We start from the raw sequence: 26,154 nt of genomic DNA on the forward strand, positions 1-26,154 counted from the left end.
ACATGTACCTTTGTACCTTTCCAAGCACAGGCTGTCTGGTATGTCCAAAGGAGGTTGCAGTATGAAAATAACTTCTTCTAAAATATATTAACATACCACCATGTCATTGGTAGTGTTATTTAGTCAAGAAGGCAAGAATGGTCAGATTTTCTAAAAATGCTATTTTCGGAATTGGCTTTGAAATACCATATTTTGACACCTATATTGTTTCGTAGGAGCCTAAAGTGCCTGGTGACACCATCAAAACTGTCTATTATCGGTTTCCTTGGGGCTCAAGGATCACAGAAAGCCACAAAAATCAATATCATTATATGTCCATGGACAAAATGTTGCAGGCTGAACCATTTCACAATTCAGCTCCCGATGGAAATTTCGGTACCCGCAATTTCGAGAAAGTGGCTCACCAAGGGCAAAACCAAGACACAGTCTATCTTGTGTACCCAAGATACCTCCAAATGTGGTTCTTAAACGCATGATGAAGAAAATACTTAGTATCCTCCTTCCAGGAGGCTTCTTTGGGTCAAAAACCATTTTTTACCATTTTTTTGCCGAAAATAATGAAATTGTACACTCACTAAATACACCAGAATACCTCTAATATGCCTGGTGACCCTACCTAAAAACTATACCAAATTGAAGAGGAGACATCACTCCACCATTCTATGCATAAAAACAGGGTGTCCATGGACCTTTTATTTTTACTTCTTTAGGTGGGAGCCTCCTTAACGATAGCTACTGCTTCCTGGGCTCTGCCGACCAGTTTGCCGTGTTGATCCTGCACTACCGGGGTCACTGCCGGCCGCCTCCGCATTGTGGCAACTGCCTTGAACATTTGTGCGCCGTTCTTCAGTTTCTCTACTTCCTTAGCCTTCAGGTCCAGTTCTGCCTCGGCACGGTCTAGGCACAGCTTCCGCACCTTGTGTTGAATTCGGTTACGTTTGGTTTTAGGGATTCTCTCTTCCTGCCGTCAGTGACAAATGTCAGCTGTATGCGCAGCTGCCTCTGCTCCTTCGATAGGGCTTCCAGTTCTGCATCATCGTATTTTTGGTGTTTTTTTCTCTTGGCGTATCCCACAGTTGTTGCTGCTGCACTGTGAATGTGCTTTTGATTAGCGTTCCAGTTCTCCTGCACGTCGTCTCCTGCCTCCCCAGTAGGCTCTGCAAGTGAATCTGATAGCTTCTTTGCATAAGCGAGCTGTACTTCTTTCTCTGATGCCAGGCGTAGTGTATTGACACTGGGCTGTCTGCTTATGCTCCGTTTGTGCGTCTGGCTGCCCAAGACACCATATACTCTCGATATCTCTAGGTTTGCAATTACAATTCTATGATCTGAGCAAGTCTCCATCCCGCCGTAGCTCCTGCAGTTCTTCAAGAGACGTTTCTGTGACTCACGGCAAATAATATAATCAATCTGATTGTACACAGGGACTTTTTGGTCTGCTGCTTTGTCTCTCCTCCAGCCAGTCCAGGTCGTAATATTCCTGGCAGGATGCTTGAACGTAGTATTGGCCAGGTAGAGGTGACTAGTTTCACAGAAGTTGACCAATGTGTCCCCAGTGAAATTTCGTCTGCCTCTACCATGGGATCCCAAACAGTTCGCATTTCTGCGGCCACTGCCAACTTTCGCGTTGAAATCGCCACAAATGTACAGTAGGGCACTGCTGCTGACCTCTGAGTACGCCGTAGCCAAGTCGTCGTAGAATCTATCCAGCTCAGCGACATTTGACGCACATCTCGTCGATGTCGGTGCGTATGCGTTGATAATAGCCAGGAATGGCCTTCCCGAGGCGACGTTCTGTCCCTGGTGTACAGACACTAGAGCTGAGGGGCTACTGGAGAGCGTAAGGACCGCGACACGGTCCGATACTGCCCAGTACCGATGAATTTCAAGGCGACTCGAGACAGCGAATCCGAGGCCATAGTGATAGTTTTTCGTTGGAAAACAGATGAGACGGTGTCCAAGGATGGATTCGTCTAGTCCGTCTGTAAGTTTTGTTTCCTGTAGAGAGCACAGTCCACTGCGCACCTCGCCAAGTCTCTGGTCAGAGTAGTTCTCTTCAGTGACGACTTCAGGCCGAGGACGTTGAACGTGGCAATGTTGAGGTTTGAAGAATATTTTTTGAATTTTCCTGAGCCGACTGTCTTAGCTGTTCCTCGCTCCGACGACTGGGCCGTCGTGTGCCGCTCCCGGTCCGTCGGACGTCTTGCCATTTCTCGTCGCTCATTAGCCCGAGTCCATTCATTAAATACTAAGCTCTTCCTCACGAGAAGGAAGAGAGGAGAAACATAACTTTCCCCAGCCAAACTGACGAGCATACTCGTCATAAATCCGGAAAGCGTGAGCCTTAGCGCTGCTTTCTGCTCCCGGGTCGGATTTCTTTTGGCCATACCTATACATGGGCCTGTTCTGTTCACTACCGCTGTCTTTAATGAATGATATCTGTGCAGCTACTAGTCCGCCTTGGCTGGAGCGTACCATGACAGTATTCAGGTAGCCACCTTCTTTGGTGTCTGCATGGACTAAGTACAAGCAAGGCTGCGAGAAGCATGCATAGGGCCTCGTTTTTAGTGTGCTTGGGTTTTCTTTGTTGCTAGTATTGATTTTTGTTTTATGTGTCCACGTTGCTCGATGCAGGTTTGTGGCTGTCACCGAAAGGTAGTGGAAGCTTCGCCAGCTGAAGACACAGGCCATGCGAGCGCTGCAGCAATGGGAGCTTCTTCAGCAATAGGAGCTTCTTCAGCAATGGGAGCTTCCTCAGCAATGGGAGCTTCCTCAGCAATGGGAGCTTCCTCAGCAATGGGAGCTTCTTCAGCAATGGGAGCTTCTTCAGCAATGGGAGCTTCCTCAGCAATGGGAGCTTCTTCAGCAATGGGAGCTTCCTCAGCAATGGGAGCTTCCTCAGCAATGGGAGCTTACTCAGCAATGGGAGTTTCTTCAGCAATGGGAGTTTCTTCAGCAATCGGAGCTTCTTCAGCAATCGGAGCTTCCTTAGCAATGGCAGTTTCCTCAGCAAGCGGAGCTTCTTCAGCAATCGGAGCTTCCTCAGCAATGGAAGTTTCTTCAGGGCAGTATGTACTCCCTCCATCCACCGTGCTCTCTATGCATAATGTGGCTGTGTTGTCTGAGCTTGAGTCCCATACAGGTAATCCTCCATACCTGGTGGCTCCACCGGATGACCCTGATAGCGATGAAGATGACAGTGCATCCCTGTATGACTCTGCCTGGAGTGCATCTAGTGTGGGATCTGTAAGCTCTATCTAGTATACCATACTGTATTACCAAGAGTAGATAAACAAGAGTGTGCAACTCCGGATGGTTTGGCCCACGGCGGAATTTTTTGTTGGCGTCATCTTTTCTGAAATCATGAGTGATACCGTACGAGGCACACGCTGCGAGTCTTTTGCCGCTTGCACTTGGCTGGGTTTTACATTTGCTAAGCTTGCCATTTTACCTAATGAATTCGCAGCCATGAGTTTTCACAGTCGAGGCCAATCGGAAATTGTTTAGTTGGTTCACCAAGCGCATGAACCTGTGAACTCGAACGTTGTGCTTTTGTCACCTTTTGGAATCAGCTCGTCGTTTTGTCTTCTTGTTCATTTTTCTCAAGCGAAGGACTAAAGGGACAAGGACTACGTGTTGGGCCTTGTCCCTGTAGTCCTTCGCGTTTCTCAATCTTTGGTTGGTCCTACTTCTCCTATTTCGCACCATTGTAGTCTCTGGCAGACTATTTGTGAAGATGGATCATATCTCTGTGGAAGAAAGTATCGTTATGGCTCTTGGTGATCCACAGATGGAAAATATGGCGGAAAACACCTGCAGCGAAGCGCTCGTTAGCCATCAAAAGGTTGCTGTCCACGAGTGAGCGTAAAGGCCTGGGCTAAACGTTGGAAAAGATGAGCACGAACCCCAATGTTGAGACTCTCGGCACCCAGTCTTGCTTGGTTGAACATCATTTCAAGTCATGTCCGGAAGAAAGTGCACATACTGTTGACCCCAGCGAAAACCCGTGCACGGAAAAAACTACAGGAGCGGGAGAGTTTTTGTTCTTGAAGAAAACGGCACAAACACTGCAAAAACACAAAACTCACGATGAAGGTCTGTGCCCAGCGCGTGCTCTCACACTGCTCTGCGGCAGTTTGCGCGTGCTCTGTACGACACACGTCCTGGTTTCTGAAAAAGGTGACGTCAACAAAAAGTTCCGCCGTGGGCCAGGGTATCTGCAGAAGAGATGCGGAGTTGCACACTCTTGTTTATCTGCTCTTGATATTACTCATAATAATGCATTCCGGTCTTGATTGGTGTCCTTCGTGTCAACTCGTTGCACTCGCCAACACGGTTCAATCAAGGAAAGGAATACATGTATTTAGAATGAATAGAAGAATAGGGTTCTAGACAATCAGGACAAGCAGAGTCTGGGCCGCCATTCTCGGGCTCTCTGTCTGTCTGTCTGTCTGTCTGTCTGTCTGCCTGCCTGCCTGCCTGCCTGCCTGCCTGCCTGCCTGCCTGCCTGCCTGCCTGCCTGCCTGCCTGCCTGCCTGCCTGCCTGCCTGCCTGTATGTCTGTCTGTCTGTCTGTCTGTCTGTCTGTCTGTCTGTCTGTCTGTCTGTCTGTCTCCCTCTTGATCTCCTCGCTCTCTCGCAATGATCCGCAAATATGTGCAATGCAGCTAAAAAATCACGTGAGACATACCTCACTGGTAGAATGTATGATGCTACTCCCGGGCATGCAGAGTATGGGGGAGAGTGCGTACGGAAAGAACAGAGTACATGCACTATGTGTCTAGCATATCAGTAGTTTATTGAAAACGCATCAGTGACCGAGACCAAGCATACATTACGCCTTGAGTCATGCATAGATCAGACGTAGTTCAGCGGGACTACCACATATGTGTACTGTAGCACTAAATAGGAAATACTTCTTTGGGTTGCTTCCACTGGGACCGGCGGCGGGAGAGCTTCTCCCAGTCCCTCCCCATGGCATCCAGGTACACGTATGTGATGTGAAGCAGTGCAATGCACACCTTAATCATACGGTAAATCACCTGCAACTGGCATTGGGACAGTTAAGCAGTGTTCAACTGCCCCACCCTGTCCATGCACCAATCCCGTACACTTTAGCACAAACGCTGGGCATGTGGATGTACCATCAGTGTCCACCCCCCAACGTTTGTCGACATCTCAGGGCCTAACTAATGCCAATTGTGTTTGCATTGAAGCCAATGAGCAGCTCTATTGATCATTGTCACATGTACTTCAAAAGCATTTTAAAGTGCCAAGTATTTATTGTGTACATTTGTTGTTGTGTGGATATGCTGCCAGGCCAAGAAAATGAAGGCAATCGCAGAAAAGGCAGTATGCAAGATCCCAGCTGGCATAGGCTATGGCCGTGGTCGACATAATTCAGGTACCTGTATGTATGTCGGCATGTGCACTTGTGTTTAACCTTTTCAGTGCCAAGGACGAGATAACTCGTCCTGAAACAACCACCCTGAATGGTCAAGGACGAGATAACTCGTCCTGAAACAACCACCCTGAATGGTCAAGGACGAGATAACTCGTCCTGAAACAACCACCCTGAATGGTCAAGGACGAGATAACTCGTCCTGAAACAACCACCCTGAATGGTCAAGGACGAGATAACTCGTCCTGAAACAACCACCCTGAATGGTCAAGGGCGAGATAACTCGTCCTGAAACAACCACCCTGAATGGTCAAGGACGAGATAACTCGTCCTGAAACAACCACCCTGAATGGTCAAGGACGAGATGACTCGTCCTGAAACAACCACTCTGAATGGTCAAGGACGAGATAACTCGTCCTGAAACAACCACCCTGAATGGTCAAGGACGAGATAACTCGTCCTGAAACAACCACCCTGAATGGTCAAGGACGAGATAACTCGTCCTGAAACAACCACCCTGAATGGTCAACTGAAACAACCACCCTGAATGGTCAACTGAAACAACCACCCTGAATGGTCAAGGACGAGATAACTCGTCCTGAAACAACCACCCTGAATGGTCAAGGACGAGATAACTCGTCCTGAAACAACCACCCTGAATGGTCAAGGACGAGATAACTCGTCCTGAAACAACCACCCTGAATGGTCAACTGAAACAACCACCCTGAATGGTCAAGGACGAGATAACTCGTCCTGAAACAACCACCCTGAATGGTCAAGGACGAGATAACTCGTCCTGAAACAACCACCCTGAATGGTCAAGGACGAGATAACTCGTCCTGAAACAACCACCCTGAATGGTCAAGGACGAGATAACTCGTCCTGAAACAACCACCCTGAATGGTCAACTGAAACAACCACCCTGAATGGTCAAGGACGAGATAACTCGTCCTGAAACAACCACCCTGAATGGTCAAGGACGAGATAACTCGTCCTGAAACAACCACCCTGAATGGTCAAGGACGAGATAACTCGTCCTGAAACAACCACCCTGAATGGTCAACTGAAACAACCACCCTGAATGGTCAAGGACGAGATAACTCGTCCTGAAACAACCACCCTGAATGGTCAAGGACGAGATAACTCGTCCTGAAACAACCACCCTGAATGGTCAAGGACGAGATAACTCGTCCTGAAACAACCACCCTGAATGGTCAAGGACGAGATAACTCGTCCTGAAACAACCACCCTGAATGGTCAAGGACGAGATAACTCGTCCTGAAACAACCACCCTGAATGGTCAAGGACGAGATAACTCGTCCTGAAACAACCACCCTGAATGGTCAAGGACGAGATAACTCGTCCTGAAACAACCACCCTGAATGGTCAAGGACGAGATAACTCGTCCTGAAACAACCACCCTGAATGGTCAAGGACGAAATAACTCGTCCTGAAACAACCACCCTGAATGGTCAACTGAAACAACCACCCTGAATCGTCAAGGACGAGATAACTCGTCCTGAAACAACCACCCTGAATGGTCAAGGACGAGATAACTCGTCCTGAAACAACCACCCTGAATGGTCAAGGACGAGATAACTCGTCCTGAAACATCCACCCTGAATGGTCAAGGACGAGATAACTTGTCCTGAAACAACCACCCTGAATGGTCAACTGAAACAACCACCCTGAATGGTCAAGGACGAGTTAACTCGTCCTGAAACAACCACCCTGAATGGTCAAGGACGAGATAACTCCTCACGCACACATAGCATATAGAAATGAGTATAGACTACTGTACAAACAGCTACAACTTCTGTCTCCCTACTTCAAATTCAACATATGACGGCTCATTGGAAAGCTATTGAACGCAGCTTTCCAACGATGTATCATTCGATATAGTGCAAAGTGCAATACGCAAGCATCGAAAAGACTCAAAACTTGAAGTCCGGGAAACGGGCGAAGGTCAAATTTCAAGCGTGTGACTGTGACGCACGTCATGCTAAAGTTTACAACGTGAATGCGGGTGATTTCCCCAGTGCGTAGCCCATGCACGGCATACACCAAAATGAGCGCTAGAACAGCCTGATTCTGCTGAGTCGTTGCTGTACGTTGAGTATGAGCTGCAAATCGAAAGAAATTGTCTCTGAGTGTAGAATAGCACGACAAAGGCGCATTGGAGCGGCTTTCGAAGTGTCTGTAGGCCGTTCTCCTGCACCTACAGAGCACTGAGCACCATGGATCGACAGAGGAGATCCCCAGCTTTCCAGAGAGCCTAAGATGAAAATTCGTTACTCGTGAGTGAAATGGCGATATTTTTAGTGGCCAATGTGAACATTGTGTGTAGTGCCAGTGCACGCTCCGGCCAAGCGTGTACTAGGTGCTCTGGCACTGAAAGGGTTAATGATAGCTTGCATGCCGTCCTACCGGTAGGACCCAAGAAATCGCGCTGCAAAAGTGCTTTTGGTTGAGCAGTTTCTTGGAAAAATTGTTGAGAAGAGGTCTTTGTAAGGCAAAGTAATGCTAATGGCGCAAAAATGCAAGACTATGTCCAGGGTATTGCATTTTGTGATGTTATCAATTGTCGAAATGGCCGCACATGCTCCTGTCTGAGCGCTAGCAACTCCGTCCACAGTGAATGTTGACAATGGTTACCATGGGCTGTTGCCATGGAACTTCGTAAGATGCCTTGTACGATCACGTCTAAAATTTGTGGACTCCTTTATTAGCCCCCTTAGCAACAGTTTAGGGTCAAGGTAGGACCATCATACACAGACATGCTGCAAGGCCTCTGTACAAAAAGATGGGCCCTGGCTCTGGCAAGCTCCCGTATTTGGCGATTTTTGAAGATTTTGTCGTACACAGTGCAGTGCTGCGAAATTTGAAAAAGGGTCCAAAAAGGGTTCTGTAAAATCAACAAATTTTCTTTGGTGATTTAATTTCGCTGATTTCGCCGGTCGATGTCAATCGGCCAAAATTAATCGCCGGCCGAAATTTGTCACCAGAACCAAATGTCAGTTTGAGTCGCTCTTATGCCGCCGGATTCTCTGTAAAAAAATGCGTACAGTAGACAGGGGTCTACGAACTGCAGTACGCGGACCTTTGTACCACTATACCACTAGTACATGCGCACACGAAACATCGATCACTTTTTCGGACTCTTGCACGCCCACAGCGAAAGTTTAGTGGCGGCGAAAAGTGTTTTTTGGAGATCTGCGAAAGTTTTTCACTGGCAAAAATTTGATGATTTACAGTACCTGAACTGGGGTTCGAACCGCACGAAGCGGCACGATGCACTGTTGCAGGCAGGCTCGAACGGCCTGGATTTTGATGGTTTTTCCCAATTCACTGCTCTTGGGGCAAAACCCGTGGCCGAAATCCTATTCTTGCCACGGCTTGCTTTTGGAGAAATAGACTTCAGAAACATACAGTGCGTATTGGTTATAGCGTGGTCGTGTAAAAGAATATACTGCCTACAAGAATGAACGCTCATGTTTTCATAATCATAACATGGATTTCAAGTGCACATTTATTCTTGCAATTTTATCCCATAGTAGAATATATCGGTCCTAAGAATGGACTTTGTGTCGCGAAACATGCCAGATTAGTACAAAGTGTAGCGCCTGTAGTAATAACATCTGTCCAATTCCGTTCTGATCTGACTCTCGTTGCGTCGTAGTGCTGCAGATTCAACTGTTGTGGTCATGTAACTCATGTTGCCTAGCCACATGGTAAGCCTATGGGACTATGACCAGCCACATGCACAAAAGTACTGCGTTGCATGTACGATGATCTTCCTGCCCATGCGCACAGGCATATGATATGCCACACTTGATTTATCGTGTGTAAGAAATATCGGAAATAAGAATAGAAAGTCGTTTTTCAAACACCCACGCTATAACCGATACCTACTGTAATTGGAACAGGATTCCATAGGGGATTGCAGAACAAATTCTAAAAAAATTCAAACGTTTGACCGAAATATCGGAAATAAGAATAGAAAGTCGTTTTTCAAACACCCACGCTATAACCGATACCTACTGTAATTGGAACAGGATTCCATAGGGGATTGCAGAACAAATTCTTAAAAAAACTCAAACGTTTGACCCATTTATGGCCAAAAGCTAGAAGTCCATCTTTTTCTGAATGGACTGTAACATTGACCTAAATCCTTACCCTAAACTGTTGCTAAGTGTGACGATTTGGTGACATCGGACAGATATACCGTAATATCTCCATTATAAGCCCTGGGCTTATATATTTTCAAGCAGTCCGGACCCTGGGCTTATATTAGAGACTGGCCTTCTTCTAGAGACTGGCCTTCTTCTAGAGACTGGCCTTCTTCTAGAGACTGGCCTTCTTCTAGAGACTGGCCTTCTTCTAGAGACTGGCCTTCTTCTAGAGACTGGCCTTCTTCTAGAGACTGGGCTTATAATTTTTAAACCAGCTGTTACTGGTATAAGTATAGATGTCATCATTTTTCTTTACACCACACAAAGCTTCCCACCAGGTATCGGGAATGCAGTTTTGTACTTCCTGGTACACTGAGTCTGTTCTTTTTGCCTCAGGGTTCACAGACTTGTGCCACAACATGTGGGTATGTGACACTTTTTGATGTCAAACATGCATGGACATGATCCGTACAGTTCTCCATTATCAGCCCTGCTCTTATATTGGAGACTGCGCTTGTATATCTTCGAAGCCCTCTTGGAGTGCGCTTATATTAGAGACTGGGTTTCTACAAGAGACTTCGCTTGTAATAGAGATAATACGGTAATACACAAGAGACAATTGTGATCATCGGATGGATATAATACTGTAAAAGCAGAAAATTTCGGTGGTGTTTTATTTTCGGTAACTTCGGTGCCAAAGTTTTTACCGAAAATGAAACACGCCGAAAATGTCGGTATAGTACTAGTACACTTACCTGGACAACGGGTTTTACCGAAAATTTCCCTCCGCCGAACCGCCGATTTTGGAGAATACCGAAAATATTACACGACCGAAGATTTCTGCTTTTACAGTACACAAGAGACAATTGTGATAATTTCTACGTGGTGTTTACTTCTAATACATAGTTGAAGGGAGTCCTAATACAGCCACTGACTTCCAACTACCAAGGGAAAAGCAAGCCCTTTTCTCCAAAGGACAAAACAGCAAAAGGAGCCAGCCATCCAGAAAAGGATACGGGAAAAGAAAAGTGGAAGACTACCGTACTGCGCAGTAGAGCGCAGGGGAACCGCACGCGGGGTACGTGACCTATGCAACCAAAAAGGAAGTGTGAGCATGACTAAAGTACAAGTAGTTGCGATTTATGCTGAAGTTCAAACTGACGGAACATGTGCAGCGCTACACCGTAACCGTGTACCACGTGGAAACAAACAGAAATTGAGGAGACACAGGATAGCAGACATGAACTCAGGGTCAAACTGATAAGCGCGTAAAGTGAATGCATGCAGTATATGGAGACAAGAGAAAGTTACAGAGCTCAGTGCGTACCGAGTTCTACACACTAAACTCGTGCATGTGAATGTCACGACACTAAGGGGCTAATGAAGGAGTCCACAAATTTTAGACGTGATCGGACAAGGCATATTACGATATTCCATGGAAGCAGTCCATGGTAACCATGGAAACGGAGGATGGAATTTTGCCATGGAAGGCTAAGAAAAACATTACGTCCTCACCACGATCGATGTGTCATGGTCAAAATTCACTTTGGACAGAGTTGCTAGCGCTCCGACAGGAACATGTCCGGCCATTTTGACAATTAATAAAATTGCATGTATGCAATGCACTGGACATAGTCTTGCATTTTGCGCCATTACTTTGCCCCATTACTTTGCCCTACAAAGACCTCATCTCAACAATTGTTTCGAAAAAATTCTCAACCAAAAGCACTTTTGTTGCGCGATTTCTTGGGTCCTACCGGTAGGACGGCAGGCAAACTATCATTGATGCCGAGGTTTTTTTCTGATTCGTGGACCAGCTGTTGGCCCTGCAGGCAGTTCTCTTTTCCTTCTACTGCGAGCATGCCATGGCATGCATGCACACAAATACTTTTATGTGCTGAATAGTGAACACACACACACACACACACACACACACACACACACACACACACACACACACACACACACACACACACACACGCACACACACACACACACACACACACACACACACACACACACACACACACACACACACACACACACACACACACGCGCACGCGCGCGCACGCACACATACACACACACACACGCACACACGCACACACACACACACGCACACACGCGCACACACACACACACACACACACACACACACAAACACACATGGACCATTGCTGGTGATCGTCAACGAATCCCTGCGCTTCTCGTGATCACATGAAGCTTTGAGGCTTTTTTGAAGAAATGTCAGACAAATCGGCACTCTCGAAAACAGGAGCATCTAGACGCTTTCTTCAAGAGTCTCGAAGTGGACATGGCAGGAAGAATTTAGGACACTGTACCCTGTATCAACTGGCACAGCAAAGAATATTGCTGCTGAGGATTGTTTGATAAACAATCTGATAGCAGGGACCTCAGACACTTTGTAAACACTCTGATATACACGTAACTAGCGAGAAATGCTCTCACGAAGCATTCTCAGTTTCATGATGCAATTGAATTTTTCTTCGAGTAAATCGCCAGAAACATGTCTAAGTTCGTGGCACTGTCGTAGGCCAGAGGGATAATTAATTTTTGAAGAGAACTGGCTGACTGTACTTGCGATGGAAGGCGATGAAGAGTCAAGGAAGCGATAAGATACTCACAATCATCAGCATTTGCTTCTTCAGGACTCGCATTAAAATCACAGTTTAGGCAGTTGATGCTGAGGAAGCTGTCCGGTTTGACTGCAGTTTTTTTGCAGGATTCATCGGCATGACTTATCACACTGCACCGAAAAATGATGCAGTTAGGGAGTTCCGCCGAGCGAGCTTCTATCCTGGGATTACCCGGGAGTTGCAAACTCTTGGAGGGGGGAGGGGGGGGGGGGGGGGTAATGGACTCTTGGTGATATTGGACTACGCATCCTGCCCGCACACATACCTATATTGAGCACAGCTGTACACTAGACTGTAATGTGAGGGAAGGATGACTTGTTTGATTCTCAAGAAAGTAACTAGTTATGGAGTAAAGACAGCTAAAATTGTTTATCTTATTTGGATATTGTGTCCTTTTTGCTGCTCAGACTGGAATGTGAAGAAGTTTAATGAAGCGCGGAAAGAAAAGGTTTCGCAGGTACGCGCTGGTTTGTTGTGATGAAGCATGTTGGGAACGCCTCCTTGAAATATGCACTACTGGGGAATTTTTATGTTTGAGTATGTTTTGAAGTGCTGTACTTTTCGGTGTCTGCTCTAGGATTGTAGGACAGCCGGGTACACGTGTACCTGGTGCAACCATTTCAACCGGGTCGGAGCCGGGTACACATGTACCTGGCCCTGTCTCACCAGCCGAGTCACATGCTTAAACCGGTTGGTTGGTTTATTTTAATTCGGACAATAAACGGGAACTAGGCCCAATGATATAAAGGCGAATGGATAAGCCGCATTTAGAAAAGAGAGGACACTCGGGACAGGAATTAGAAAAGTACGAAAGAAGAAGAAGTATCTGACACATACAAGCCATGTGGTCAGTTCTTTCAAAGTTCGAAAGTGTAAAGTACCAACCGGGTCACAGGTGACCCGGTACTATATTTTCAACCGGGTCCAAGCGCCGCCCAACCGGGTGGATTACCCGGCTCACCCGGCGCTGGAGCAGACACTGCTTTTGTTCAGCCTGAACCTCCTCTATTGTACAAACTACAACGGGAAATAGAACAGGGTTGCACCGTCGTGAATCATGGTTTCGCACAATACCAATTATTTAACCCTTTATTACCGGCCTGCAGACTTTCGATCATAATATTATATGATCGAAAGTCTGCAGGCCGGTAATATCTTCGGAACTCCATCGTTTCTTGTCCAAATTCAACAATAGAAGGGTCTGCCTGGTAGCGGAAACTCCAAGCTGTCCAATGCAACAATAGCCGAAGAGTTAACAATGTCGGACGCCAGAGATATCGCGCGCGATATTCTTACCTGGGCAAATTCAAATTTTTGATCGATCACTTTCCCATTTTGGGGTAAAATCCCTTTTCGTGTGCTCGAGGGATTGAGCACATGATAATGACGTAGTCGGCAGAAGTTTGAATCGTCTCAAACAAATTTGAGCGTACTGCGATGAAGGAGAGTGGAATGGCGTCGATGGGATGAATTTGCTTGCATATCAGGCTTGGAGACGACTTTGCTGTGTTATCGCGCCTGATTTGTGGCGGCTAGATACTGGAGCTTGGTACCCTGGCGTTGCTCTCACCAAGAGCTTTCCAACGAGCCCTAGATTGTGAAAATCAAGCGAAGGAGACCGAAGTTATGACCTGGTGAAGTTGAAAATTGTACTGACATTTGAAATTATGTTGCATGCTGTGCTAGCAATCAGGTAATAAAGGGTTAAGGGTTATGAATACATCCCAAGACAAGAGAGCCAGCTCGGGACCCTGGCTATGCTCGTGTCATGGGGCCCTCCGCCCACTGCATTACTGCTGCTGCTGATACGTCACCTACAACTATTTTGTTGCTCACGACTCGCGTCATCGGTCACATGATCAGTCATGTTACTGATGTATGATGACTGATGATGGTCGCACAACACGCATGCACATGCACATGCACACACACGCGCACACACACACACACACACACACACACACACACACACACACACACACACACACAAACACACACACACACACATAGCCTCATAGGGAAGAAACTCACGAAAGTGATGAGGACCCTGGCCGCTGCGCCAGCCAGTTCTATGTCACGTCTTTGGCATAGCCCCCTACCTCTCAAAAATTTCAACCTGGGTTTGGAAAAACATCAGGCTGCTGTTTGCACGGGCGGTAGACTCTACACGGTGGGAAGCAGCGTCCAAACGCGGTTGCACGGACCGTCGGTGTGTGAGCGGCGTTGATTGCACTGCGAAAGAAACAAACGACTCTGTACGAGCTCTACACTTGGGTACATATTCCGGGACGTGCTCGATGCGTCTTGAGAAAGGCGTGCAGTGATGTGCTGAACACAGCGCTGTCCAAGCGGGACAAAAACAAAGCCTGTGATCGTCGAGCACCTCTTTCCTCAACGTTCCACAACGATGTTTTGAGGATGATCCCCTCGGGATTCGAACCGTGAATTGGTTGACTTGGAAACTTTTCTGCGAAGTCTCAGTGACATCCATGGGCCAACGAACAAAGATAAAAAAGAAGCCAAGCTCTGGCCAGCAGAGCCTGGATGGATTTTTACAAAGCGTACTTGCGACGGCGCAATTCCTGTTCCAACAGGAAACAGTGGGAGTGATCAAGTCGTTGGAAGTCCAGTTCGGAGCGGACTGACATTCCACCAGATGTGGAAGTTCCAATGCCTGTCGTCAGTGAGCAGCCAAAACACAGTGATGAAGAACAGCATGATATGCACCAAAAATATTGGGCAAGGATATACTGTACAAGTAACATGACTGATGATTGTACAATGTAGTAACCATGGTAACTGAGCATGAGATAACTTAAACTGTAGTCTGACTGTAGCCTAGTGTAGGTCTGGAAGAAATACCTGTCATGTACTTCCTCCGCGTCATTAAAATTGTCGCTTCGCACATCGCAATGTTTGTGACTTGGCTCGTCTTAGTCCGACTGTCGGAATCGCTGTTTTCTGTGTTTGAACATTGGAGCGACCCTTCCTGCGCAATGTCCACTTGTTACTGAAGCCGTGGTGGTCTCGGACTTTGTCGGAGCTCTCTTCCGCACCAAGCAAATTCATCGCTCTCCGCACTTTTCCGCCCAGAGCGCATATCATTTTTCTGGAGTTCGTGCCGTCCCACATCGTTCGCGTGGGCATTTATCACGACTGCAAGCTCGGGTATAAGAATCCTGGTATCTTTCCTGAATGCGAAATGCTGAAATTGACGAAGGCAAGAACAAAGTGTTCTCAAATTCCTAAAATGCGCTACGTATGGCGCATGTTGTTGCGAAGGTAGCAGGTCTGAAAATACCAACGAAATCAGCGAAGCGCTTGCCAAGAAAAGAAGGTGCGGAACTGCTTACCCTACCCCACTGGAAGGCCGTTACAGTGTACTTGAAAAGTGATAGTTTGCCTTCATCGCCTGCCACCTGGAGGCATGGATCGCTTGAAAACCAAGTTTCTTGACCAGAATTTTGAACGTCTTGTTCAGCGAATTGTTGAGTGCTGAAGGGTCTGCCTCAAACTCTGATCAAGACGTCGTCGACCTTAGCTGCAAGTGCAGCGAAGCGGGAGGCCACAAACTAAAGCTTGGTCCGTCGACAATGCTCTGCCTCAATTTCTAGCTGATTTCTTTGCCCTTCCAGTGGACGAAATAAATTCGAAAAATCGCCCTGGGAAGCGACAATTTTAATGACGAGGAGGAAGTAATAATTTTGTAACGTTGGATAGCTAGCTGCGTGACATACATCATTACAGTCATGTGCACCATGTCATCTCCCCCCGGCCACGACCCCTCAGTCAAATCCTGGACACGCCACTGCTCACCTCCCACTGCTTTAGGAGCTGCATCTGCACCTTGAACCTTGAGGGTGGTGGCGTTACTACGGATGCGGAAAACTCTTTGTAACCAAGTCTCTACGTGAACCGTGAACTTTATAAATGTTTTATAATGATGTGATGATGTCACGAGTACATCTACATCCTAGTACATAACGTAATTTCACATAATTGTATTTGGTGATGATATCTCTGTTTTCCTTTGCAGCTACTTGCTTTGCTCAAGCTCATACTTAAGGACATAGAGAAGGCGGCAGAAGAGTCTGACAGCAGTTGTTGCATGGCAGCACACTGCATAATGAAGTCTGTGTTGCCGGAGTTCATGGCCGTGAGTTTTAAAGCCTTCTTGCATGCATGCTTCGCACTTGAGGATTTCTGTGGGTTCACACATGCACACACATCTACACCACACACACACACACACACACGTATGCACGCACGCACGCACACACACACACACACACACACACACACACACACACACACACACACACACACACACACACACTGTACTGTAGCTTGGTTGCCGCAAGGGCCACATCACTCCGAAAGGAGCCAGGGTCCTTGTCAGGAGCAGAAACGGAGATGGCGACTCAAGTCACTCTGTCGACGGAACTGACGGCTCTGCGAGAACAGCGGACGCCATATGAAGCTATGTCAGACTTGGTTGCACGGTAGTCACAGTCGCACTTGTGACGTCTGAAAACCACTGACTTATTAAAAGCCGCTGACTTAAATTGCCGGCTGCATGTTTTAAAACGCCAAGGAGACGCTGGGCGTGGGCGTGGGCGTGTGGGGGCGGAACAGATTATGCTGGGCGTGCGTGCACTTCCAGTGACTCCCCCCGGGGCAAACAATGATGCACGCGCACGCTGCCACCATGACAGTGATACCAGCACACTGCAGATCACCAAGCTGGTCCTGGATAGGAAGATTGCGCTCTGCGCTACACTCGTGCCATGACTTGTCACCTGGCCGGCAGAATGAGCGATGGCAGAAATACAGCTCACCCACTGCTGAGAATGGTCACAGGAAGGTCTTCTGAGGCCCAGCACAATGGCAGACACCCGCCAAGCAGCCCGATCCTGAGCGACCTCATACCTGGCCGATCCTGAGCGACCTCATACCTGGCCAGATGTGCAATGCCGATGTGCCGAAGATCAGCCGAAATCACATCTTTCCAGTAGCGACGGAGGCGGAAAGCAGGAAATGGCGATGGACAAAGAAAGAACTATGGTGGAAATAAAGGTGATGACCAATAATATTGGAGCAATGAAAATGCAGCATTTTTCTACGTTCCTTTAGTATCATTCATCACTTTAGTTCCACCATAGTTCTTTCGTCCATCACCATTTTTCTCATTATCTACTAATAATTCAATAAAGCGTTTTGCACCATGAACCCTGCCTGTGATATCTCATTTGTTTCCCTTTGAGAGCCGCTCTACACTTTGAATGCTCCTGTCGAAAGCCGCTCCAGTACTACGTGTAGTCCAATTCTGATATTCCTGTGTTTTGTTGTGTTCTAGTCGGAAATTGGCGCTGGTAATTCGTTCATGCAGCTTTGTGGGAATAGGAAGGTAAGCTGTTCCTTCAAGTGCCTTTGACATTGGGTCTTGCTCTAAGCATGTTGTTGCACCTGCCAACCAGTGGCCCATTGATTTTGCTTTGTTTGTTTGTGTGTGTGTGTGTGTGTGTGTGTGTGTGTGTGTGTGTGTGTGTGTGTGTGTGTGTGTGTGTGTGTGTGTGTGTGTGTGTGTGTGTGTGTGTGTGTGTGTGTGTGTGTGTGTGTGTGTGTGTGTGTGTGTGTGTGTGTGTGTGTGTGTGTGTGTGTGTGTGTGTGTGTGTGCGCGCGTGCGTGCGTGTGTGTGCTTCTGGCTAGATTAACTCTTGTGTAATCAATGGTGCTAGTGAAGCATATATCAGATCCACTCTGATTTAGCCATTCACACTAGTACCAAGTATTACCTTCACTGGGGGCAGGGGTACCTGCAGTTGGATCCTGGGACGGATACCCTGATGCCGTCAATCCTTTTTCTGCACCTTGTCCTCACCCACTTACTGAGGTGTGGTGAGCCCATAAGTGGGATCATTTCAAGTCCACCCTAGTTCGGGGATTTCAGGGGGTGTCGGCCGTTGGGTGGTTCAATGGCCAATTGAGTCATCTTTCCAAGATTCCTTTTGAGTCTCTCTCCCCTCTCCCGGGGAGACCCACGTGACCAGTTTTGGCAGTGAGCAAGTACAAGTACAAGTGTGTGTGTGCACGCGCACATGTGCGTGGGTATGTGCATGCACGTGTGTGTATGTGTGTGTGTGTGTGTGTGTGTGTGTTTGTGTGTGTGTGTGTGTGTGTGTGTGTGTGTGTGGTGTGTGGTGTGTGTGTGTGTGTGTGTGTGTGTGTGTGTGTGTGTGTGTGTGTGTGTGTGTGTGGGTGTGTGTGTGTGTTTGTGCTGGAGGTGAGTGGAAGGAGATTTTTGAGCTCCGGTTTTTTTAGAAGTTTTCTTCCACGGGCTGGTCTCCAGCTCAGCTGTGTGGGTGTGTGTGTTTGTGCTGGAGGTGAGTGGAAGGAGATTTTTGAGCTCCGGTTTTTTTAGAAGTTTTCTTCCACGGGCTGGTCTCCAGCTCCGGCTGGGGCCAGCCCAGGTGAGTTATAGACTCACAGTAAGTAGAGTAGCTGTGCTGAGCGAGGCAGCCGTCATCTTGCTGCCGCGGACGAGGACAATTCAGCGTCGACAACATGGTCACCTCGGATATGACCACTCGCGCTGACCCTCGTCCGCCTGAGCGCGGAGGAGTTGCAAACCCCCGCTCAGAGCTTAGCTTGCAGCATGCACCAGCCGCTCGGAGGTTCGTGCTGTCTCTGGGAACCTGGAATGTGAGGACTCTTGTTGAGTCCGACGGCGACGTGAATACGGCTTCAAAATTTCAAAAAAAATCAAAACATTTGTTGCGGGAGGAGAAGAAAATTGACCTGGTTTGTCGGCAGCTTGGACGTTTCGGAGTGGACATCGCAGGTCTGCAGGAGACCCTTTGGTTCGGCACGGCTCAGTACAGCGTTGGCGACTCTCTCGTGTTGGCGAGTGGACGCCCTACTCCAACGGCGGATGACTCTGGACGTCGTGGTGAAGGTGTGGCGATAGTGCTGCGCGGAAAGTGCAAAGACGCCTTTGTCAGCGGCGGTTCGGAATGGAAAGGACACAGCTCGCGACTTGTCTCCGCGAAGGTAAAGTTCGAATGTGGTCGTAATCGTTCAGTATCTTGCATTCATATCGCTGTTGCGTATGCACCAACATTCAGTAGATCACGTGAGGAGAAAGCTGCGTTCTATGAAAGTTTGCAGTCCTTCCTTGATAGTGTACCCAGGAGTGACCAGTATGTCATACTCGGCGATTTCAATGCTCGTGTTGGTGTTGGTACTGCTGGAGACGAGTGGAGCCGCGTAAGGGGTACACATGGACATGGCGTCATGAATTCTGCTGGAGAGGATTTACTAAACTTCCTGGCCAGAAACAGTGCGCTCATCTGCAACACCTGGTTCAAGAAGAAGGACATCCACAAGCACACGTGGCACCATCCCAGGTATGGGCAGCCTCATTGTATCGACTACTGCATTATTCCAGAGTCATGTCAGCGTCAATGTCTGGATTGTCAAGTTCTCCGCTCTGCGGAGTGTGACACCGACCATAAGTTCCTTGCCATGAGATACCGCTTGGCGGCGGTGCCCAGTTTCCGCAGGCAAAGTAAACCAGCCAACAAACCCATCGCTTCCGCAGTCCTAACGGCTCCCTCCAATGATGAAGTGCGAGCAAAATATTCCACTAGTCTTGATGCTGCCTTGGTTCAGAACTGGCCAGATGAGCTATCTGTGGACGGATGCTGGGCTGCGTTGAAAACTACGGTGGCAGACGTCGCTCAGAAATGCCTTGGCAGAGAGCGGCGCAAACAACCAGACTGGTTCCTGGACAATCGACCGAAGATTGAGGCTGCCCTCCGTGAGCGAGACGATTGCTACCGAGCCTGGATGTCGACCAACAGGGCAAGTGATCAGAAGCTGTATAAGAAGGCCCGAAGTTCAGCTCGCCGTATCGTTCGTCAAGCAAAGCAGGACTGGCTGAGAAAGCAGGCTCGGGACTGCGAACGCTTTAGTTTAACATCTAAGGGAGGCTGGGAGTGCATCAAGAGCATCCAGACTGCACTTGATGGATTGCAGCCCCGCAAGACAGCTGCTATGAAGAATGCGCAGGGTGTTGTGTGCGAGACACCAGAGGCAACAGGTACGCGATGGCGGGAGCATTTTGACGGTGTCCTAAACGTGATCAGTGATTTTGTCCCAGATGCCATTGATTCCATTGGGCAGCTACCGATTCGGCTTGACCTTGAGAACGCCCCAGCCTGCAGCGAGATACACCGTGCTATGCGAGCTCTTCAAAATGGCAAAGCATGTGGCCGATCAGAGATAACAGCGGAGATGCTCAAGTGCGGCTCTGAACTGGTGCCTAGGTTGGAGATGTTGTTGGCTGAAGTTTGGCGGACGGAAAGGGTTCCTCAGGATTGGGCAGACGCCATCTTAATCCCAATTCCCAAGAAAGGTGATCTTAGTGACTGTGGTAACTGGCGAGGCATCGCGCTTCTAGACGTGGTCGGCAAGCTGGTGGCAAGAATAATAGCGGATCGCCTGCAGCTGGTTGGAGAGGAATACCTGCCTGACTCCCAGTGTGGTTTTCGCCGTGGTAGGGGATGCTCAGACATGGTGTTCTCAGTACGCCAGGTTGCCGAGAAATTGCATGAGCATTCATCAAAGGGCTTTGCGGTGTTCATTGACTTGCGCAAAGCATACGATTCAGTACCTAGAGCAGCCATGTGGAGGGTTCTCTCCAGGCTCGGCGTGCCGGATAAGCTGATCTCCATCATTCGGTCGTTCCATGAAGGCATGTCTGCATCCATTCGTCTCGGCGCAGATCTGCTCGACCCTTTCCCGGTGGGAAATGGCCTACGTCAGGGATGCACTATGGCCCCGATCCTGTTCAACTTATTCATGGGTGCGGTTGTGGAAAAGTGGCATGCTACCATCGCCAATGACGAGGATATCGGTATCCAGGTGTCGCAGTTTCGCAGAGACTGCTTGTTCAATACGCGTCTCAGAGAGTGTCGCAGGGTGACTATCACGGAGTGTCAGTTTGCGGACGATTCGTCACTGTTCGCCAAAACCTACGGCGGTGCTGAAAGGGCCTTGGCCACGTTTCGACAGGTTGCAGCATCTTTTGGCCTGTCAGTCAATCTGGGCAAAACTAAGTTCATGCCTATGGGCGTTGGTGTGGTGGCGTCGGATATGTTGCCTTTGGGTGGAACCGTCGAATGCGTGGACAGCTTTCGCTATCTTGGCTGCCAGATCACTCCTGATGCTAGGAGTAGCTTTGATGTCTCTCGCAGGATCGCCGCAGCTTCGGGTGCATTTGGCGCATTGAAGAAAGCTGTGTTTGCGAACTCGGAGTTTCCTATCGGTCTCAAGCGTGTTGTGTACGGAGTCACTGTGTTGGCAGTACTTCTCTATGGTGCTGAGAACTGGACACCGAGGCAACGGGATCTCCAGCGTCTGGAGTCGTTTCACCTGCGATCTATACGCATGGTCCTGGGCATCAGTCGGGCGCGCCAGATGGACGAGCACGTGACTACCCTTCAGGTACGGCAGTGGTGGGGTGACATGGAGCAGGTCTCTGACAAGGTCCGGCGCCGTCGTCTCCAATGGCTGGGCCACCTGGCTCGCATGGATGACCGTATTCCCCGCCAATTGCTCTTTGGTGCCTTGCCGTCTAAACGACCTCCACATGGCCCCCGGAAGAGGTGGAAAGACCCAATCAAACATGACCTGACGGCGGTGTCCATTGGCATGAATGAGTGGCTTGAAACAGCAGATGATAGGTCTGAGTGGAGAACCAGGTGTCAGGATGGAGTCTACAGTGTGGTGTGCTCTCGTGTACAACCTGCCGTGAAACCACTCCTGTGTATGGTCTGCACACGCCGTTTCAGCCGTCCTCAAGACATCGCTAGACATAGTTGCACCTCCCGTCGCTCCGCAAAGGCAAAAAACAAACAGTGAAACAGCCGTTCACGTCCCGCCGGACTCGCAGGGCCTCATGCCGCGTCCCGGAGACAGCACTCCTCCAAGTCGCCCCGTTTGGGGACACGTAGCCAATCGTGGCAGTGGGCGAAGGAAGGAAGGAAGGAGTGTGTGTGTGTGTGTGTGTGGTGTGTGTGTGTGTGTGTGTGGTGTGTGTGTGTGTGTGTGTGTGTGTGTGTGTGTGTGTGTGTGTGTGTGTGTGTGTGTGTGTGTGTGTGTGTGTGTGTGTGTGTGTGTGTGTGTGTAGAGTTCTTCTTTCAGTGTCGATTGAATTGGGCTTTAGACCACAGTAAACCTACATGTATAGTGTCACGGTAGAACTGTAGTGTGACTGTCATAGTGTGTTCCTGTCCGATTGGAAAACTTCAGACATGCTTGAATTTTTTCTTGCTTGAATTTTCTAAATTTCCTCGCACGCATAGACTCACTCGCACATGCGTGCCCAAAAACATGCGCACACATTCACATACGCACGCGTGCGCTCACACACTCTCACACACACACACACACACACACACACACACACACACACACACACTCGCGCGCGCACACACGCACGGGGGTCCACACCTCTTGCTGTTACTCAAATCCCTGCTGTTGCTATTGTGTCTGATAATTTTGTTGACAGGTGGTCATGATGATTCTGGACATTACTGTTGCGCTGAGTAAGTGTCTATATATCCGGACATGATGAACAGTTTCCTTGGAGATAAGAATGCGATAATACTCAGAAAAAGGACACACTTGAGGCTCTTTTAAGAGACCATCTTGAATACTGTAAACCGGGAAACTTTCGCGAGCGGATAATTTTCGCGAGTTTCGCGATCACCGCCAAAACGCGAATTAGAATCGCGGCAAACTGAAGAATTTGAACGGAAGTACATGTACTTGTACCACCTGAAAAGACCAAATCGCTAAAATTTCCCCTCGTTAACAGGGGCGTTTTTTAAAACGCTTAAGTTTCCCGGTTTACAGTAGTCCTGTTGTGTAATGATTGGTTCAATTGTTCAATTGCCATGAGACTCAGAGTTACATGCTACAACCCAATGTGTCCTGCCATTGTGAACTCGTATTCCAAGCTCCTCACTTCTCGAGTTGAGCACTCTCACAAGCCAACAGCATCTCTCTCCCCTTATACTATACTTGGTCCGACTTATTAAAAATGTGCGCTTCGTTTCCGAAGCCTACCGAACAAATTTAAAGAATCTCAGGACGGAATAAACTTCCCAGCTACCTAGCAGTGGCCTTCAGTTGTCGATTTGTGATATTGAAGAAGGACTGGCTCGAATTCGAAAGGAGGCAGCACCTCAAACTCCTAGGCGACTCGAGCATTTCGCGTTCAATTCTTGTCGTCAGAGGACTTCATGCGCAACGCTGAGAAGGCCTGGTGCTAATATCAAGACCCCAATGCGATGGGGATATGTCACGGAGTACCAGAAACTCCTGGGCGATCGTTCTCGACTCCCTCCTGGCATATTGGAATCGCTGCAGTCGCGGTTTCCTCGGCAGAATTTTTGCAAACGCATCATCCAGAAACTCGTTCAGCAGCATAGGCATCGCGTCATCCAGTTTACTGATGTTTCTCGCAGTCGTATGTGATGTGCCGGCGGACTAATCAAGATCACGAAAGAGATCGCCGAGAAGCTGATCAAAATAAACAACCACTCACGCGAGAAACTGGCTGGAAAACGGAAACGAACGAGTGAATTATTCTGAAGATAGTGTGTGGATGGTGCGGAGTTCTCGAAGCTGCGAGGCATCATCGTTACATCAAGCCTATGCGAAAGCTCCGTCTCGTCTCCATTGACAGTGCACTTGTGGCCCATCGATTCGTGCAACAGGGATGAGCGCGCATGATCTGACTGTATGACACAGACTGCCATCAGTGCAAGTACGCGGAACACGGCGATGATAAGTAATTTGTTTAGGTACGTGGTGGTCTACCTGTTCGCCTCATTTGAGGCTATCGTGGGAACGTCGAGTGAAAACCCCTACAGCTACCATTCTGGCAGTTGCACTGCACGAGGAAGTGGCGAAGGTCAAAGTCAAACAAATCTAGTGCGCGGATATAAATAGCAAAAGGCTGTTTCGATGATGATGATGATGATTTTTTTTTTGAAAAAGTGTGGAAGGCCTCTTTTACGGGCAAAGCAAAGCACAATCATCACCATGTATCAGTACAGTGAATAGTTAAACCCAACACGAATGAAAAAGGAGAAATGGAATAAAAACAATATTGTAAAAAATAAAAAATAAAAATTCAATATCGAACACGAATAAAATAAAATTAACAACCACACAACAAGCCGACCTGTTTGGGAGCTATTACGCGTTGTATTATCAGGGCATAGGCAACAATTGCCGCATACAGTATGCAATACTATGGTCCAATGCCGTAGTATCGCAAGCACCAATGTGCGTTAGACTGGCCAATGCCAGGGCTAATGGGGGCAACAATTGCCCGGCGTGTCAATACACGAGCGTACGGTAGGGATGCACTTGTGAGCACATGTAGGCGCACTTGGCTCAATGCCGGCCTGACCCACGATCCCTACCGTTCTTAGGCGTGTCAATACGTGAGCATACGGTAGGGATGCACTTGTGAGCACATGTAGGCGCACTTGGCTCAATGCCGGCCTGACCCACGATCCCTACCGTTCTCCCAAAAATACAACATGACCCAAACAGGAATTATCGGCATTACTATAGTTATAGTAGCATTACCATAGTTATAGTATAATATGTATATCATATGTACACTACAGCTGTCGCTAGGGCCGTCCAATGCGGCTACCCATTAGCATAACGGGCAGAGACTAGAACAACGCCGCTGGCAATGCTCTGTCTGCGACAGGGGTGCGGACATAGCGGAGGTAGGCAGAGCTTTGCCACCTGCCGGCGGTCTTCAGCACATACTCGGGCACGCCAGCTTTGCCTGCCAGCGTTGCAGCGCCTCGTCTGAGGCTGTGGCTGCGCACGTCTTTGTTAGGCAAGGCTGTTTGTAGTAGCCTGTTGATGTTATGCGGCTTCAGGGGCGTGCCGTCATCATAGCGATAGAGCGGGCCAGGTGCCGAGCCACGGACTGCTAGGTAGCTGGTGGCTGCCGTGTGCGGGCATGTCGGCGAGCCTGTCCTCCTGACGCTGATGTCCTGGCCGCTGCCGTATTGGCTCGTCTTTGTCACGCGCAGGCGCAGCTCCACGCGGTCTGGGTACATGGTCGCATCGCTGTACTCAAGGCCGGCGCCCCGTGCCGTGAAGGTGTACTCGCTGACTCTGAGCAGCCCGTGGAAGGCCAGAGTCACGGCGCTCCAGAGCATGGCGCGGTTGTGCGGGCTAGGCACAGTGGACTGCAGGTAGTGCTGTACGCCAGCCAGATCGTCCAAAGTTGCGGCCGTTAGCACTTTCCGGACTGCCGTCTGGGATCTGAGCGCCCCCTGCTGGAGCAGCCGGACACGCGGTGAGGCGAAAACATCCAGGCAGAGGCCCTGCAGGACGTGCTGATGTCTCAGCGCCTGGGTGTAGAGTTTCAGAGACGAGCCAGACGAGCCGGACGAGAATTTCCAATTCAGAAAGTTAATCAGGCTGGGCTCCGTCACCGGGTACGGCGCGACCTGCCGTAGGGCAGCAAAGCGTTCGTAGGAACGCTGCGCTGAAGCGTACGTCGCGCTGGAGCTGTCTGCCAGGCCGTGACGGATGAGCTCCATGGCTGCGTCATCAACTGATGGAGGGTGGACTGCGCTGGTGGTGTAGGCGCTGCGTCGGCAGTTGGGTTGAGGGTCCGGAAGCGCCGTACCTGCAGACGGGAGAGAGAATCAGCAAGATCATTGCAGTGTCCGGCGATGTGGCGAAGCAGGAGGACAATGTTATGCTGGGCGGCTTTCAATATGCCGGCCCTGACCAAGTTCATGACCGCTCTATTTGGGGACGTGCCAGAGCGCCAGATGTAGCAGATTGCTTCGTTGTCAGTGTAGAGTAGCACT

General features: G+C 48.9%; 1 protein-coding gene across 1 annotated transcript in view; it reads left to right on the plus strand.

The window, feature by feature from the left end:
- Positions 1 to 26,154, plus strand: part of LOC135806034 (uncharacterized) — a 145,147-nt gene that overhangs the window by 59,942 nt on the left and 59,051 nt on the right. The window contains exons 16-21 of the mRNA XM_065320169.1: positions 2,635 to 3,246; positions 5,319 to 5,403; positions 12,637 to 12,686; positions 16,266 to 16,385; positions 17,586 to 17,636; positions 22,803 to 22,839. Coding sequence (XP_065176241.1) covers positions 2,635 to 3,246; positions 5,319 to 5,403; positions 12,637 to 12,686; positions 16,266 to 16,385; positions 17,586 to 17,636; positions 22,803 to 22,839 — 955 coding nt within the window. The remainder of the gene's footprint in view (positions 1 to 2,634; positions 3,247 to 5,318; positions 5,404 to 12,636; positions 12,687 to 16,265; positions 16,386 to 17,585; positions 17,637 to 22,802; positions 22,840 to 26,154) is intronic.

The sequence above is a fragment of the Sycon ciliatum genome, chromosome 1 (genome assembly GCF_964019385.1).
Source record: "Sycon ciliatum chromosome 1, ocSycCili1.1, whole genome shotgun sequence".
NCBI lineage: Eukaryota > Metazoa > Porifera > Calcarea > Leucosolenida > Sycettidae > Sycon > Sycon ciliatum.